Source organism: Osmia bicornis, chromosome 3 (assembly GCF_907164935.1).
Source record: "Osmia bicornis bicornis chromosome 3, iOsmBic2.1, whole genome shotgun sequence".
NCBI classification, from domain to species: Eukaryota; Metazoa; Arthropoda; class Insecta; order Hymenoptera; family Megachilidae; genus Osmia; species Osmia bicornis.
In genome coordinates, this window is record NC_060218.1 from 2,776,545 (window position 1) to 2,793,224 (window position 16,680).

The following is a 16,680-nucleotide window of genomic DNA, read 5'->3' on the forward strand; positions in this document are numbered from 1 at the left end:
AGGAAGAATTTCCAAGTTGCCTCGTTTTATCGATCGACGAACGTCTATATCTGTGGGGGGAAAAAAGCAAACACTTTGTTCGCAGCTTGCGTCTCCGTAACTTCCAGTTGCAATTCATCTCCTCGTAAGTCTTCGAGAGTGGAATCGAAAAGAAGCAAGTTTATCGTGAACTTCCTTCCGGTTCTCGCGTTTCGTCCGTACTCTTCAAGCGACGAGGTTTTTACTACGATCGTTCACGGAAACAGACTCGTATTTCCCATGCGACGCGTTGTTTGTTGAGAGACGACACTTCCTGTTGACACAGGTCTTGTGCTTGCCGCAATACGATCGTGTACCGCGCGTCGAACACAGGAATTATTGATTCGCGTTCGCCTCCTCGTAGCTTGTACTCGTTATCCACGATTCTCTCCATTCACCCTGTCTCGTGTGTTCGACGCGAGCCAATAGAGAAACGGATGTAGTTCTTGTCGATGGTCATAGATCGATAACAGCTGGGAACATGGTGTGCCTCGATCCCTCGAGATTTCTAAGCTTTATATGCTCTTGGAGAATAGATGAGCATTACGTTACCCTACGGGACCGTCGGAGAGTCGGCGACGCACGGTGCTTGGACTTTTCACTTTGGAACTTGAAACTTCCAACTATGTTTTCCTTATAGATACTAAGGATCCTTGCATTATGCTTCCTTAGAGATATCATGGATCCTCGCATAATGCTTCTCTATAAATACTAAGAATCGGTCCGGAAGGTATCTAGGCTTTCGACTTGCGAACTTACAGTTACCAATTTTGATTTTGCTAAGATAATGAAATAAGGACTTGGAAATTTTCCTCTATTCGTCAATTTACTAAACCAAGAATCCGTCCGGAAGGTCGGCGACGCACGGTACTTGGACTTTTCACTTTGGAACTTGAAACTTCCAACTATGTTTTCCTTATAGATACTAAGGATCCTTGCATTATGCTTCTCTATAAATACTAAGAATCGGTCCGGAAGGTATCTAGGCTTTCGACTTGCGAACTTACAGTTACCAATTTTGATTTTGCTAAGATAATGAAATAAGGACTTGGAAATTTTCCTCTTTTCGTCAATTTACTAAGTACCATCCTCTTCAATAGGTACCAAGAATCCATCCGGAAGGTTTCCCTAACTAATAAATCTTCGATTTAATATAGAAATAAGCCTATCACCGGATACTGTTGCCGAAAAGATATTTCTCGATTAGAAGTCAATTAACTCTGTTCCTGAAGAACGAACCAGGAAGATTTGACACGGTTCTGGAAGTATAACGGTTCTCTGTCGGATAAATGGTTGGATTCATTGTTCGAAGAGCGACGAGGAAGAGGATGATGAACAGAGGGTTGATGGCTCGACTAAAGGAGATTAGATAGAGGATGTAGGGAGAGGTCTTAGTCAGCATCTCTCAGCCTAGTTCTTTCTTCACCACGGTCCCAAATGAAATATCGAGTAGATTTACTTCCTAGCTGGTTTCCATGAACCCTAAAAAACAAAGAGTATACGAATGACACTGAATGATATTTCTTAAATTCGTAATTGAAAAATGAAATATTTTCAATTCTCTTGGTAGCTTGTTACGATTTCTATCCAAGATTAGCCTAGCCTTCCCAATGGATCTTCTCTTTCCATAAGAAAGAAGAATTGTCTTTCACAGAATCACGGGAATGGTTGCGTTTACTTTGATAAAACGACGAACAATCTTCCTTTCTTTTTCCTCGTTCTTTAATGCGAGCTCTCCAGTAAAAAGGGACATTCTCAAGTCTGACTGACGACCGTGTCCAACGAAAAAATTCCATCTAAGATTACTTCTAACAAATCTGTAGAAGAATTACGTTTGAAAAATTTGAAATACTTCATTTTTAACAAACAACATAATTCTCTAAAATTCAGAGGAAAATTTCTCTAAGTTCAAAGGCGATCAGAGAATCGTTGATTCAACCAGGTGCCGATGTTGTCCATCGGCTGGGAAGGTTGATCCTTTCTCGAAAAGTTGTCTACCATGATTTCTCGCTGGCACGGAGGTAATAGGATGTGCTTGTCGGGACTAATGGCCCGTGAACACATATACAATCCCGTAGGAGGATTTGCCGAGGAGCAACCCTCCGGGGATCGAGCTTGCCAGTCCTCTGTTCGACAAAGGACGTAGAAACGAGCAGGGAAAAGGATCGAGGGAAAGCGGTGATCCGCAGAGCCAGGACGCAGCGCAGGTGGAATTAATGCCCGAATCGATCGTCATGTTCAACGGGGAAAATTCTATTTCTCCAGCTCCTGTCGATGTTATCGTTAACACGGAAATATTGTGCAGTCAGCTATCGTGCAGACCCCCTGAAACGATTTCTCTACACGCGATACAACCACGCGTCGTCGTTGTGTACGGGTTTTCCGTGTTTGCCTGAACGAATTGACAGACATATTCGATCGTTCCTTCGAGAAAAGCTTCTCTGTTGAAAATAAATTTGTTCAATTTTTATTATTTCTAAATATTTTCAGACTAACGATACGGGTTTGGGATAATTACTGGTAATTATTTATTAATTCAAGCATATTTTGATGGTCGATAAAGTTATTTAAGGGATCGGTCCGTCATAAACCCACGGTCATCAACCCGAACCTGAGATTAAATTACTCGGGGTCATAAACGATAGACCCTTAGACATGGATATGGTCGTGAACCGTCTGCTAGTTTTTCGAAGAGTTACATGTGTAATAATTTTGTTTGAAGGTAAACAAAATGTTATCTAGAAAGATAATATAAAATTTAGAAAATGAAATTATATTAAAATTATAGATATCTCTAGAAAATTATAGAAGATTTCAATCCTCGGTCGTCCAATTTTCATATGAAAAAGAAATGCTCTACCGTTTCGCTTTTTTTTCCTATGTGTCATTATAATTTCATAATGTTACGTCGACGACATTAGGCAGAAAAGCTGAAGCCCGCATCCAGGTTGAAATTGTGAAATTGCCTTAATGACCAGTCTGCGGAAGAGCGTGTTATTATCGTTGTCGGTCTAATAGGTATAAATACATCTATTAGGAGCTGCTACGAAATGTATCAATTATTATGATGGGAGAATAATCGAATGTGCTTATCGAGGTTAATGACCCGTAACCATGTACAGACTCCCTTTAATATCAATGATAATCATCCGGGATAAATTGTCTGTAGACGGACATTAACATTTTTCATAAATCTCGTCTGATATTTTTCCAATATTTCCTAATTTCTAATTAGAAGGGTGTAGTTTCAAAGGAAAATAAGTTTCTTAATAATTGCTTATTTTATCAAAGAAAAATAAGAGGTTTATTCGATACAGACATTATTTGGAGCAAAGCTCTCGTTCGAACGTATTAAGGAACACACTCGATTAAATTCGCTTCGCATGAACGCTTACGTGTATACCTCCCTGGTACAATTTTATTGAAATGTTTTCCACTCAATGTATTACCGTGGCGAGAGCCTTTTCGCATCTGAAGGGAATATTAAAACGTTTCCAGCCGGAATTTCTGCTTTGTAATATCACGAATCCCCGTTATCGTCTTTCACCGCCTTGATTATGCTGTTTCTTAAACGAGCCCGATAAACAAATCGTGGAAGAAAGGAGGTTTCGCGTTGTTGAAAATTTGTCTAAAAATACGTGGAATACCGTGGTGGTCCAATAATTAATAAAAGGAAATAATAAAAAAGAATTTAAAAAATTGAAAACCATTTCTATCGTACCTTCTAATAATATAAAATATAAAATCGAGAGCTCACTGTAGCGGTTAATATGTTACACAAATTAAAATGTTTCATAATTTAGAGAAGAAATTCTTGTAACACCCTGGCCATTCGATAACTCAAAAACTAAGCACCCAGGGACAAGACTTAACGACCCTTTCTTAAGTCCGTGAATTCACGAGGTACCCCATGAAAGCCATGGAAACAGCGTCGGGCTGTTATCATCAGGCCGGAGTTTAAAAGCTCGTGAAAAGCTCGCAACCCTTAATGCCAGCAAATCCTTGCCTCCCTCTTCTTTAAGGAGATATCGGGGACGAAGGTAGAATCTCGTGGCTGGATTAAATCAGTGACACAGAAAAGAAACGTTCTTTCTCCTTCGAACCACCATAGAACCACCCTTCGCGTGACAGTCTAACGTATCGCGTCAGGGTAAAATGGCCCTTTGTTCCCGTTTTCCCATGGACGAGGGGTTGCTGGACATCCAGGATGCAGAGAGGAAAAATCGTGGAATAATACTTTTGGATTTTATAAAACTAATCAGAGGTTGTTAACCCTTTAAATTTTGAAATTAGATAATTTTCTAAGATCGTCATTTAGATAATAGAGAATTCTATAAATTTTAAAGTTTACATTTATTTTTATTACTATTTGTACTTTAGGTCTTCAGCGCACTACAGGGGGTGGTTGGATTCTTATACTTATTTTATTTTCTATTGTCTAATCTAATAATTCTTTATTCTCTATTTTCCAATCGAAAATGGCATTCTCGTTGAAATTTCGACGAGACAGTAAAGGACACGAGCTGTTACGAGACAGAACGGCTTATTAAAGCGTTTGTCATTTCAGGCTGCATAATGGCCCTGCTCTTATTAGGATATTACGGCTGAATTTGCCGGCGTTATCGTCTTCACAGAGGGGGGTGAGCGGAAATAAAATGAGAAATAAGGGAAGCCGGGTATTTTAATTTCTGTATCTACGCGAAACAGTCCTCGATTAATGTTCCTTCGAGCGGAAGATCCAGGAAATTCATTAATCCGAACGCTTCGATTCGCGTCATTTTTATAGAAAACTTTTCACTCGGCAACGATAGACAGTTTTCTTCTCGCGTTTCCATCGATTTTTATCGAGTTCCATCGAGTTTGCGGTCGCGACGCATCACGTCGGGAGCAGAGGAGAATCCTCCGGGCATTATGGAAATAAGACCGTGTACCGGAAACCGGCTCGAGTGGCTGACAGCCAGGGTCGATTGATTTTTAAACTGTCCGACATGCCGTGAAAAATAAATCCATGGAATTCGAGAGCGTTGAGAAAAATTCTTTGCGATAGCTTCATCGATCGATCAGTCAGTATTTTATTCGATAAAGAAAACAATTTTTAGCCGAATCTGTGAATTTTTTCATTCTTCCATTCTTCTATGTATTTTTATAAAAATAATAAAATTAGGGGACGAAGAAGAGGAGGATTGAAAAAAATTTCATTTTACCCCTTTAGATTGTAAAAGGATTAAATAGAGCAGATAGATATTAAATTAAATTATTTTGTACTGGGACATTGCGGAGGCTAAGCAAATGCAAGTGGATTTTCTAACAAAGTTTGAAAGCAATAGAAGTGGAGAAAAGCAGCTTGATCGTAATACAAAATCGAATAAGGGAAACAGGTTAACGAAAGAGAATGGAACGGTGCCACAACGTATCAACAGGTACGTCGTGCTTGGCACCAACGGTATAGAGAACAGATTGCATGTGACGAAGATGGAAATATCAGTTTTCCAAAATTATTCGCGCGAATAGGTGGTTAAATAATATCTGAAAGAAATAATATAAAATTTGCAATCTGAATCATAATTAATTGTTAAAATTTCTAAAGTGCCTTTATTAAAACATCAAATTATCCATAATAGAATATTGCTTTAAATAGAATTTCCTCATAATGGAGAAAATTTAAATAGATAACACGTGCCATTTAAATCTCTCCGGGCTGCCGTTTGTCAAGCTCGGTTGAATTCAGCTAAAAAGCAAGGAAATCGCGAGGCAAAGGTCGCGATGGCCTTCCAACTAGGTTCAACGTTACGTTTCTCCCGAAATATCAAACGTTCTCGTTGAGAGCGGAGAAATGGTATTCGGCAGAATAATTGCAAAGCGAATCCGCAGCAGCGCATAAACAATTTTTACTGGCGCGGGGGAATAAAAATTGAAATCTCCCGGGCTCGCCTTTTCATGCTGGTCTCTGCTGGTCGCCGTGTTGCGAGCCGGAGAATATCGATCTGACCCGGGGTCGATGTACCGCTACGCGAAATTCATTTTCAGCGAGACCCCAGGGGAGATATTCGGAAAATTCACGAGCGTTTTTTAACCGACAGAAACAAAAGTATCCGACGTAGACGAAAAAAAAAATAGTCACTGTTGCTGATAGATACAGCAATAACGAAGTTTTATTGTTCGAAACGGAGATGGTAGTCGATGGTAACTCTTTTATTTACCTTTCGTATCGTTGAAACAGGGATTTTGTAATTGTTACAACGATCATTTTATAATTTCATTACGTTGTTGTACATCAAACGGTCGATTTTGGAACGTTAAAAGTCTCGCGTGAATTCATGACATAAAAGTTTCACAAAATGCCACTTGTGATACATTAATTTAAAGTTTGAAGCTTGATAAAAATGACTACATAAATGTTTCATTATTATTTTTCATACAAAATGGCTGATTCTTAATTGGAACATAAGAAAGTGATTGCTTGATGTAACTGGTAATCAGTCATTTTGTATTAGGATTATTAATGAAATCTTTGTATAGTTATCTTCATTATTCTTCAGGCTTTAGATTGATGTATCATGAGTGCCATTTTGAAACACTTTTATGAGATCATGCGAAATTAGCATTCTGATAATGCAACAACTCTTTCCTTTCATTGGATCGAAGTTACGGCAACTTTCCGTATATTTGCTCGCGAATTAATTAAGATTCATTAGAGCAATCGGGTTAATGGACGAACGGTGGAGTTGGTCGAAGAAACTCGGAAGTTCCTTCGCTCTTTCATTTGAACTCAAATGAATCAATGATTCACTTAAAACACTTCAGTCTAGTTTAATCTAAACATCAAATACAAAACTGTTAAAAAAAACAGCTGACAATTCAATATTTAAAGAAAAAATAAAAATAATTACAGTACCGTTGAATAATTTTATAAAATGTAGGCGAGTTAGTCTTTAGAGAGAATAAACAGTGGTACTCGTGTTAAAATGGCGTCCGGTTTTCCACGACCGGAAGTTGCGGAAATTGTTGCGGCGGAAGGAACGGGTCGTCGTGTAATTTACACTCGGAGAATTTTATACCCCGGAGGCAGGTACGTTTTTTCCCTGTTCACCGCAGAAATTTCTCCGTTCGCATCGACCAGGTATTCTTTTTCTCTCTGACGTCTATTATTTTCGAGGGAATATTCCACGAGTAACCGGAAGTAGCTGAATTCTGGTAACCTGGTCGACGAACGAGAAGAATTCATCTTCCGCGAAATCGTTATTCTTAAATGCGATTCGAATATTTTCTTTATTTTCTCTTAAATTTCACCCTGATCGACTCTGATTCGATTCAATTTAACTTTTCCCAATTTTAACGAAGCAACCCCGAGGATCCTTGAGAAAGGATATAGGATCGGAGGGTTGCGCGATTAGGGGGATGATTTCACCGTTCGGGGTCAAGTTGGTCCGGAAAGGAAGCACGGGTCATTTACACCTAAATGGAGAGTCGTGCGTGCGAAAATGAAAATCGCTTTAAACATTCTTCTATCTCTAAAATCTATCAATTTTAATTCTTAAAAAAAAAAAAAGAAAATCACCATAATACGCATTATTACCAAATTTTCATTCCCTCTTACGCAATATAAAAATAGAAACAGAAAGAAAGAAAACAAAGTGACGGAACTAACTAAACCGTCTAATCGAATTTATTCTTCAATGGCTTCTTAGAACCAATTTACTTCGAACTGTAGTAATTATAGAATATAGAGAGGAGGGTGCGTTTCTCAAAGTGTTACGCTGGAACAAAGGGATCTTTCTTTACAGTACGCTCGTCGGTTTTGCTGTCGAATTATATCGAATAAGCGTATCCCTGTTCGGTAAATTCTGCAACACCTCTGTCGTTGCAGGTTTCGTTACCGCACGAAGTCTGTCCCTGACGTGAAGTCGCGGCCTCGAACCGAAATTACAGTTTATCAAAGCAGAAAGCCGCGCAATCTGCTAGCGACGCGAACCAGCCAAGTTTCGATCGTGTCTGGGAAATGTTTCCCTCGTTTCACCCGGACGAAAAGTTTCCCCTTAAATTCGTGTCGTTCAAAGTCTCCATTCTTTGATACTTACTAAGGGACATTATTTATTAAGGTGACGATTCAAAGTCAGAAGGTTGAATTTAAAAAACTATTTATTTCTAATCAATATCCAAATCTTTTACAAAAGTTAGGTTCATTTTTACCATTTGCGCAATCTGAGACTAGGCTCATTCGACAGGAATCGTCGAGACCTTTCGCCCCCTCCGCTGCTCTTCGTCGGAAAAAGGAAGAAGAATCCTTGTTGTTTCCATTTGCAAGGGAATCGGCTGTTGAAGCATCGAGGAAGGATCTCGAGGGCGCAGCTTAATGTATCCGTCTAATGAACTCGCAGCAAGATATTCGACTGGTCGAAGACACTCGGAGGCAAGCGCAATTTCATTCGGCGCCGAAGACGGCAACGAGACAGCGGAACTTTCCCTTTATTACGTTAAAAGTTTTTCACGAACCCGTCCCTCGGGGGTGGTATCGCGTCCACGATGGTCCCGTTTCATCTCTTCGGCTAGCCACGTCCCTTGTTCGAATTAAAATCACTCCCGACGTGATTTCCTCCGTCCGTTCCTTAATTCACCTGCGAACGGTAATTTAACGTCGATCGATCTCCATCGATCATCTTCTTTTTGTCGTTGCAACGATGCTAAAGACCGGTGATTCCAACGTTGGCGTCGATGTTCGAAGGATTTCAACACGGGGATAAAACGAACGCAATTTTATCGTTTAATTAAGCGAGAGAACGCTGGAAATAACTCGAACGAGCCGAGTCTCGTTTAAAAAGGTCGTCGAAAGTTGCTGAGAATTGCAGCAAATGAGCGATGCTGATAAATTTTTCCTCTAACTGGAAGGAGGTTTTTTTCCTTTTTAGAGCATTTTACTAGGCACACGCAACAGTTACCAGCGTCACTAGCTTCTTATCGATTCGTTCCCTTAGGTGTAAGTTTCTGTTCCAAAGGAGGCCACGTGAATACTGTAAATTCTTTGCAAAAATATCGTGGAATTGTATAAAAAGATAAAGAAAAATACACCGTTCGATTTATAACTCTTCACTGTTCCATGGATAATTAATCAGGTGTAATTTAATTAAATAATTGTTAAGCAACAGAATAACGAATGGGTGGTACGTCTATCGATCTCTCAATGTGTTGAATTGACTTGGAAAATTCTCTGAATCGTTCCGATTCGCTCGATGTTTCAGCACTTTGGAAAAATTTCCATTACTCTTCCTCCTTGTTTTTCCTGTAAATGTTTGGCCGATCGATCGCGAAAGCGTTCCGCCGCGCGTGTCGGCGTACAAGCCCCGTCAGCGTTCGAGCTGAACGAGCTTTCAGAGCTTTCAGCTTGTCCTGTTTTGCGTTCACAGCTTTGCGACCGCTTCCAAGAGAATAAAGAGCCTTTATTATTTATAAAAAAATTGATATTCTTCCATGATAGGCAAAAGAGCTTTTGATTTTTCAAAGTCCTATCGTGCCGATGATGTGTAAAGAGAGGTATCTTCGTTTTCCAAGAACAGTCAGCCATTTTGTATCAAGAATATCCATGAAACCTGTACATAGTTATTTTCTTTAAACCTTAAGCTTTAATTCGATGTGCCACAAGTGCCATTTTGTCAAACTTTTCTGTCATGAAAATCCTGTCAGACATTTTACGTCACGATATCAGTTATTCTTCGCTATAATTTTTAACCATTTATTTTGTATTTCGAATATCAACGAAGCATTTATGCGATCATTTTTCTTAAACTTTAACCTTTAATTTGATGCGTAATAAGCGGTATTTCGCGAAACTTTTCTGTCATCAATTACCGATTTAATACGCCGCAAGCGGGTGTACCGGAAAAGCGCGGGAAAATTGATTCGTTCGTGGAGGAACGAGACATTCGCTCGTGGAACGAAATGGAAGAACGACGATGAGGGTGGAGACCGTTCGGTTTCTGGCCTGCGGATGCTCGCTAATCAAATAGAAATGGAATTTCCATTAATAATAGGCCGCAGCACGGTAACGTCGTTTCCGGGCATATTGAGCTGCTGGGAAGCGCAGCAGCGCGATAAAGCTTTTGTCTTGGTGGATGGAACCGGAGCATCCTCGTGTTCCCGCGCGGATGCGGCAAATGGGATTAAAACGATAGAACGATGCTGAGGGCTCCCTAAGGATCCCCTTTAATCCTTCTTACTACAGGAATTTTCTGTTTACACGTGTATTCGCTTAGACGCACGCCCGCGGAATTTCCGATCGCTTGTTATCGTTTCATTTATTCCGTGCTGACGAACACTTTCAACACTTTCAGAATTTCTTACACTTTCATTTCAGAATAAATGAAATACCTCTTTGAGATTGTTTCCCCGATTATTGATTGCTCCCATTAATTTTACTAATTGAAATTTTTTCATTTTATTTAGCAGATGCACAAACGGTACCAACGCTGTGCGAGCTGGCGGCGCGTTGCGTCGCCTCGCATATCCCGTTCGAGCTGGTGGAACACGTTTACCCGCCGGTACCCGAACAGTTGCAGCTCAGGATAGCCTTTTGGAGTTTTCCGGACAACGAGGAGGACATCAGGCTTTATTCTTGCCTGGCAAATGGCAGCGCGGACGAGTTCCAGCGCGGCGAGCAAGTGTTCCGCTCGAGGTGCGTCAAGGATCCCTTGCAAATCGGTGAGTAAATTTTCAGATTCTTTTATTATTCGTGCCGTCTCTCGATAACGTGTTACGAAGGACGTAGAAAAGTTTGAAACAGGGGGATGAAATGGAAGAATGTGGTAGTTGGCCGCTAATTAATCCCGTTAAGTCGCTTCGTCAGGAATTAACGTGCTCGTTCCATCGGATCGATCCAACGTGTTAACGTTCATTCCGGCGTCAGTTTACAGAGAGAGGATTCTGCGACACTATTTTGGACAGGGAAACGTCAGAGTCAGGTTTCCAATTACGTCTATCCCGCGTTTCCCGTCTGAAAGGGAAGCCTCCGGGCGAACCGACTCGCCTCGTTCAGGCTCGTGTGCTCCAAGAACTTTACACAATACCCTATTCGCTCGACGAATAAAGAAGCTGGTCAATTTTCGGACGCTCGGATCACGATATCGCGTTCATTCAGATCGTTCAAAGCCGTCGGCTTAATAAGCGACGAGAAAACAAACGAGAGATGATTTATTTCTGACGTAGAAATCTTTGATCCCGTATCTTTCATCAGGGAACAAGTATAATAATTTCATTCTCGAATTAAAATCATTCGATTTCTGAATGTTTCTAAGAAAATAGGCTCGCGAAATGTCGGAGCTTAATCCTTAATTTCATTCTCTGACCAAGATGTACCTGAACGGTTAATTTCCTCGAGCTAATTTACGCTGCGCTCTATATAGAATCCCGTCTTCCTCTTTGTGTTCCGTTGTCAGCTATCCACAGCCCCGGGGCGTTGTTTCTTAATGCAGTCGAATGACGTCTTTATCACTGTGTTTGCTGGGAAAGTGCTCGCTTCAACTTCTTCTTACCGACGACCAGCAGCAATCTCTTTCCTCTTTTGAAAAACCGTTTACATTTCACGGTGGAAACAATGCCTGGTACACTGGCAAACTTTATTCAAATACCTTTGATGCTTCTTTTTCTCGAGTTGTCTCATCAATTTTATTTATCATTGAAAATTGGGATATTTGATTTTTCAAGCAGTGCGTAATTAATTTTTTTTTACATTCGACAGGATTCCACCTGAGCGCCACCGTAATATCTCAAGGGATGATGAACGGCGTTAGAACGCAGTTCAAGGTCGCAGTGACGTTTGATCGTCGAAAAATTACGTCCTGTAATTGCACCTGCTCTTCGAGGGCTAATTGGTGCGCCCATGTGGTTGCCGTTTGCCTCCACAGGATACACATGGTAAAAAAAGCACCCAATTTTTACCCCGTAATAATACAGTGATTTAAGGAAGATTTAATTCGGGTACACCCATGATTCGTATCCAGCCGACACAGGTGTGCCTGAGAGCTCCGGTCAGCGAATCGTTGTCCCGTCTTCACCGGGAACAACTGCAAAAGTTCGCTCAGTATCTGATCAGCGAGTTACCGCAGCAGTTTCTGCCCACTGCTCAACGTCTCCTGGACGAGCTGTTGTCGGTTCAACCAAGCGCCATCAACAGTTACTGCGGAGCACCTGATCCAACGGCTGGAGCATCGGCACACGATCAAACCTCCTGGTACCTCGACGAGAAGACTCTGCACGACAACATCAAGAAGATACTCATCAAGTTCTGCGTACCAGCTCCGATAGTCTTCAGGTGAACGCATACACTTGCCCAGCGACCTTCTTTCTCGTTTTATTAAATTCTTTGAGCTTTTCTGTTCGAGTCCTCCCTCCCACCCCCCCCCCCCCCCCCCACCCCCCCTTCTATCTCTACCCTCTTAGTAGGCTTTAATTCATGATTTCTCGTTGGGCTATAGTCGACGTCAAACATTTCGGTTGCTCGAGGTCATTCCCTCTACTAAGGGCCACGGCAAAAGGTATACCTGCATTCTCAGCTTCTATTTACACGTATCGTACCACCTGATCTGTGTGAATCATTCCCAAGAATTTTCCTTAATTCATCACTCGAGTCAACGCGTGCGTGATCGTCTATTAAACGATCGAAAAGCGATCGTCGCGGTATTGCACGCGAGATGTATCATCGTTTCTCCTGGTTAATTGCAGCGATGTTAATTACCTGAGCACCACTGCGCCTCCTGCAGCTGCCGAATGGTCCTCGCTGTTGCGACCGTTGCGAGGACGCGAGCCGGAAGGCATGTGGAACCTTCTGTCGATAGTGCGCGAGATGTTCAAGAGGACCGATCGGAACGCGATTCCGTTGTTGGAGATCATCACCGAGGAGTGCATGGCCTGCGAGCAGATCCTCGTCTGGTGGTTCAACACGAAGGTAGCGTTGCTGAACGGGACCGGATACGGTGGTAAACACAATATGAACAGCAACGTGCACGCGTCCCAACATGCCTGCTCGTCTTTGTGCGACGAGATCGTAGTCCTATGGAGACTGGCCGCTTTGAATCCCGGCCTGTCGCCGGCTGAACGCGAGATGCTTCACGGTCAGTTCACTGCCTGGCACATGAAAGTCATCGATAAGGTAAAGTACCCCGGTCGTCGCCATGATTTGTTTCAAGAGAACTCAAATTTATACTTGATTCAACGTGTGTTCAGGTGACGAAAAGTCGAGGCAGTTCAGTGACGCACAATTCGCACAACAGAAACAACAGCGGTGGTCACAAGGATTCATTGAAGAACGACCTGGCCGTGTTCACCGGTTTCAAGTCCGCCCTGGAAGCGTGTTATCTGGACTGGGAAGAGTACACCTTACCAGGTATCACGTACACCGCCGGAAGCAATCCCATGTATCATTGTCCGTTCACCTGTTTTCGGCATGCCGGCGATACGAGGACCGAGGTGAATCAGGTAGGTCGTTCGATCGATTCAAAGGAAAACAGGATAATGTTAATCCTTGGGAATTGATACAGGTGAACTCGAGCGCAGCAGTGTTAAATTGTCAACCACCTGTGTCCCACCATCATGGAAGACGACCGTTGAGTTTGGGCCTGGTGGAGTTCAGTTGGCGAGAGATCCCGCGAAAGGGTCCAGGAATGTCGTCGAGGAACGGCGGTGGCGACGGGAATCGGAGTAGCGTCAGTTCGGAAGGTTTTTGCGAGAACGAGACCGATATGCCCGATATACCCGAGCCTCAGGTAGTCCTCGTCAGACGTTCTTGCGCTCAACTGAACAATTGCGGGGACACGGATTCGCAGGTTCGTCTCGATTCGTCGTTTCTCTTTACCTTATCGTCTCGTGCACTTTGATTGATACTCTTGTTCCAGGAGGGTGGTGGCAGCGAGTCGTCCTCCAACAGCAACGTTAGTCTGAAGAACGCTCAAGACTCGGACAAGCACCGCTCAAACGCCTCGTCCGAGACCCATAGTGATAGTAGCGATAGTAGTAATAACAAAGCTGCCTGCGGTTCAAAGAGCGAGCAGGAGTCCGACCAAGAGAAGGATCCCTCCAGAAGGCCCTCCAAGGACGAAAGTTCTTCGTCCAGCAGCGATAGCCCGTCTGGCGACGAGTATCATGTATATTATTACGATCCAAAGGCGGTCGCAGGTACCAGTGGCAGCTCTAACAAAGATTCCAAGAACGAATCGCAAGCAAACACCGCGCCAAACGCGAGCATGGTGTTGGGTAACTTAATGAAGACAGAGGACCCGTGGGACATACTGTTCGCCAGAGCGGAAGGACTTTACGCCCATGGGCACACGAGAGAAGCTTGCATCTTGGGTGTTCAACTTGGCGAGGAGTTGCTGGCTAATCCACCGAATCTTATGATCGACGAGCCACCGGCGCCTGTCAAGGGGAAAAAGAAGAAGGTAGATTCATTGGAAAGACTTGGTTTCGTTTGCTGGTTCAGTAAGGACCCGTTCCAATTTGTTCAAAGAATCCGGTGCATAACGAATACAATTACGATGTTTTAGCAACAAGTAAATCCGGCGTCCCATCAGCTCACGTGCCTTGCGTCCGCCACGTTAGCCAAGTGTTGTTTCCTCTGCACGGTCCTCGCTGAGAATCCTGAATATCACAATTTGGCCTTCAGGGTCGGTCTGTTCGGCCTGGAAATGGCTAGACCGCCTGCTAATACCAAACCTTTGGAGGTAGACGAGAAGACTGGCTTTTCATTTTATTTCCCTTCCAGTTAAATGTTTCTTGGAATCGAACGATTTATTTATATTTGATTAATCATTCTTGCAGGTAAAATTAGCTCACCAAGAAAGCGAATTGGTTGGGCTTTTGAAAAGAATTCCACTCGGTCCAGCGGAATTGGCCATGGTTCGACAAAGAGCCGAGCAACTGAGAGACGGGGTTCTCAGGTCCAGGGGTCACGCGTTGCTTCCCATCATGCTGGCTAGTTTCATATTCGACGCCCTAAATGCACCAAGTATGCCTTTTTATTTTCATCATCATTTCTTCTGAAATTGAATACTTGACGAGAGAAACGTTCCATGCGATACGGTTGCATGATTGATGAGTTTAGGTTGAAGGATATCCTTTTTCAGAGAAGAAAGTGTTAGCGTTTAAATAATTTAGACGGAAATTAAAATATTGTGGAATGATTCGCAGGACTAAAACGACTGTCCTCAGGCATTGACGAGAATCTTGGGTTCGACGCGGCGGTCGCTGCTTTGGGGTTGAAAGCGAACGTGAGCGAGGCTGACCATCCGCTTCTTTGCGAAGGCACTCGACGACAGAGGTACGTTTCACGCGTCTTAATCCTTATTACATTATAATTATTTCATTATTTATTTTTTCATTGTTTCAGAGGTGACTTGGCTATCACGTTGCTTGTCCATTACAAGGACGAGCCAACGAAGGTTGCCAGAATAATGGACAAATTATTGGATCGCGATGTTCATCAGTTAATCAAATCGCCAATTTTGAGCAGTTATTACACTTCCAATCCTCCAACGAAGAATGAGGTATAAAACGGTTTCACTTAGAAGTTGCGTAACGATTAACAAATATAAGCGAAGAACAATTTTTTGGTTCTCCAGATGGCAAGATATCTTCACGACGAAGAGTGTTCCTCTCCTCTCGCCGGAACGGATCCAGGAAATGGTGACAGCGTTGTTGGTACCAGCAGCAGACCGCATAGTAGCACCAGCGCGGAATTGGAAACTGGCATGAGTGCGCTCACGGTGCAACCGCAAATCGTTCAGCAACCTGTGCCTACTAGAACTAAAGAAACAAGGTTAGTACCTCGATGATTTTCGTACACAAGTCTTTAGATTCTTGGTGAAGGTAACGATACAATTATCTGTTATAGATACAAGAGCAAAAGGGTATATCCATCGATTCCCAACCAGCCATCCGAAGCAGGAGCACACTTCATGTGCGAGTTAGCAAAGACGGTTCTAGCGAAAGCTGGCGGCAACAGTTCCACTTCGCTGTTCACTCAGGCATCCACGAGCCAGAATCACCACGGACCTCATAGAGCCTTGCACATGTGCGCCTTTCAGCTCGGTCTATACGCCCTCGGCCTCCACAACTGCGTTACTCCAAATTGGCTGAGTCGCACTTATTCGAGCCACGTGTCCTGGATCACCGGCCAGGCGATGGAAATCGGAGCTCCGGCCATTTGGTTCCTCATAGAAAGTTGGGAAGGGCATCTGACACCACCGGAGGCTGTCAGCATAGCCGACAAATCGTCCAGGGGCAGTGACCCCAACATGGTTCGGGCGGCCGCTGAACTCGCTTTGTCCTGTTTACCACACGCTCACGCGCTCAATCCGAATGAAGTTCAGAGAGCGATTTTGCAGGTAAGAATTTTCTTTTCGTTCGTGATACACAAAAGTTTCTCGAATCGAAGAGATTGTGCACGATCCTGTTTCTTTATAGTGCAAAGAGCAGAGCGACCTTATGTTGGAAAAGGCTTGCATCACTGTGGAGAATACCGCGAAAGGAGGCGGTGTATATCCGGAAGTACTTTTCCAGGTTGCAAAGTATTGGTATGAACTGTATCTCAGGGTAAGTAAATTCTATCAAACGATGAAGGACAAGAGAAATATCATTCATGCACCATGAAGAAAGATTAATGAATTTTGTGCAATGTAG

The 16,680-nt window shown here is 42.8% G+C and overlaps 1 protein-coding gene across 4 annotated transcripts in view; it reads left to right on the top strand.

Moving 5' to 3' along the window:
* Positions 1-16,680, top strand: part of LOC114878458 (zinc finger SWIM domain-containing protein 8 homolog) — a 48,753-nt gene that overhangs the window by 28,950 nt on the left and 3,123 nt on the right. For 2 of the 4 annotated variants that reach the window (XM_029192306.2, XM_029192322.2), the window contains exons 2-16: positions 10,456-10,710; positions 11,747-11,922; positions 12,009-12,319; positions 12,483-12,542; positions 12,730-13,156; positions 13,231-13,482; positions 13,545-13,829; positions 13,899-14,441; positions 14,547-14,723; positions 14,821-15,007; positions 15,190-15,319; positions 15,389-15,545; positions 15,621-15,817; positions 15,893-16,385; positions 16,465-16,593. In XM_029192306.2, the coding sequence (XP_029048139.1) occupies positions 11,782-11,922; positions 12,009-12,319; positions 12,483-12,542; positions 12,730-13,156; positions 13,231-13,482; positions 13,545-13,829; positions 13,899-14,441; positions 14,547-14,723; positions 14,821-15,007; positions 15,190-15,319; positions 15,389-15,545; positions 15,621-15,817; positions 15,893-16,385; positions 16,465-16,593 (3,489 nt within the window). In that variant the 5' untranslated portion in view covers positions 10,456-10,710; positions 11,747-11,781. The remainder of the gene's footprint in view (positions 1-10,455; positions 10,711-11,746; positions 11,923-12,008; positions 12,320-12,482; positions 12,543-12,729; positions 13,157-13,230; positions 13,483-13,544; positions 13,830-13,898; positions 14,442-14,546; positions 14,724-14,820; positions 15,008-15,189; positions 15,320-15,388; positions 15,546-15,620; positions 15,818-15,892; positions 16,386-16,464; positions 16,594-16,680) is intronic. The other 2 variants (XM_029192331.2, XM_029192315.2) reach the window with 2 other exon arrangements.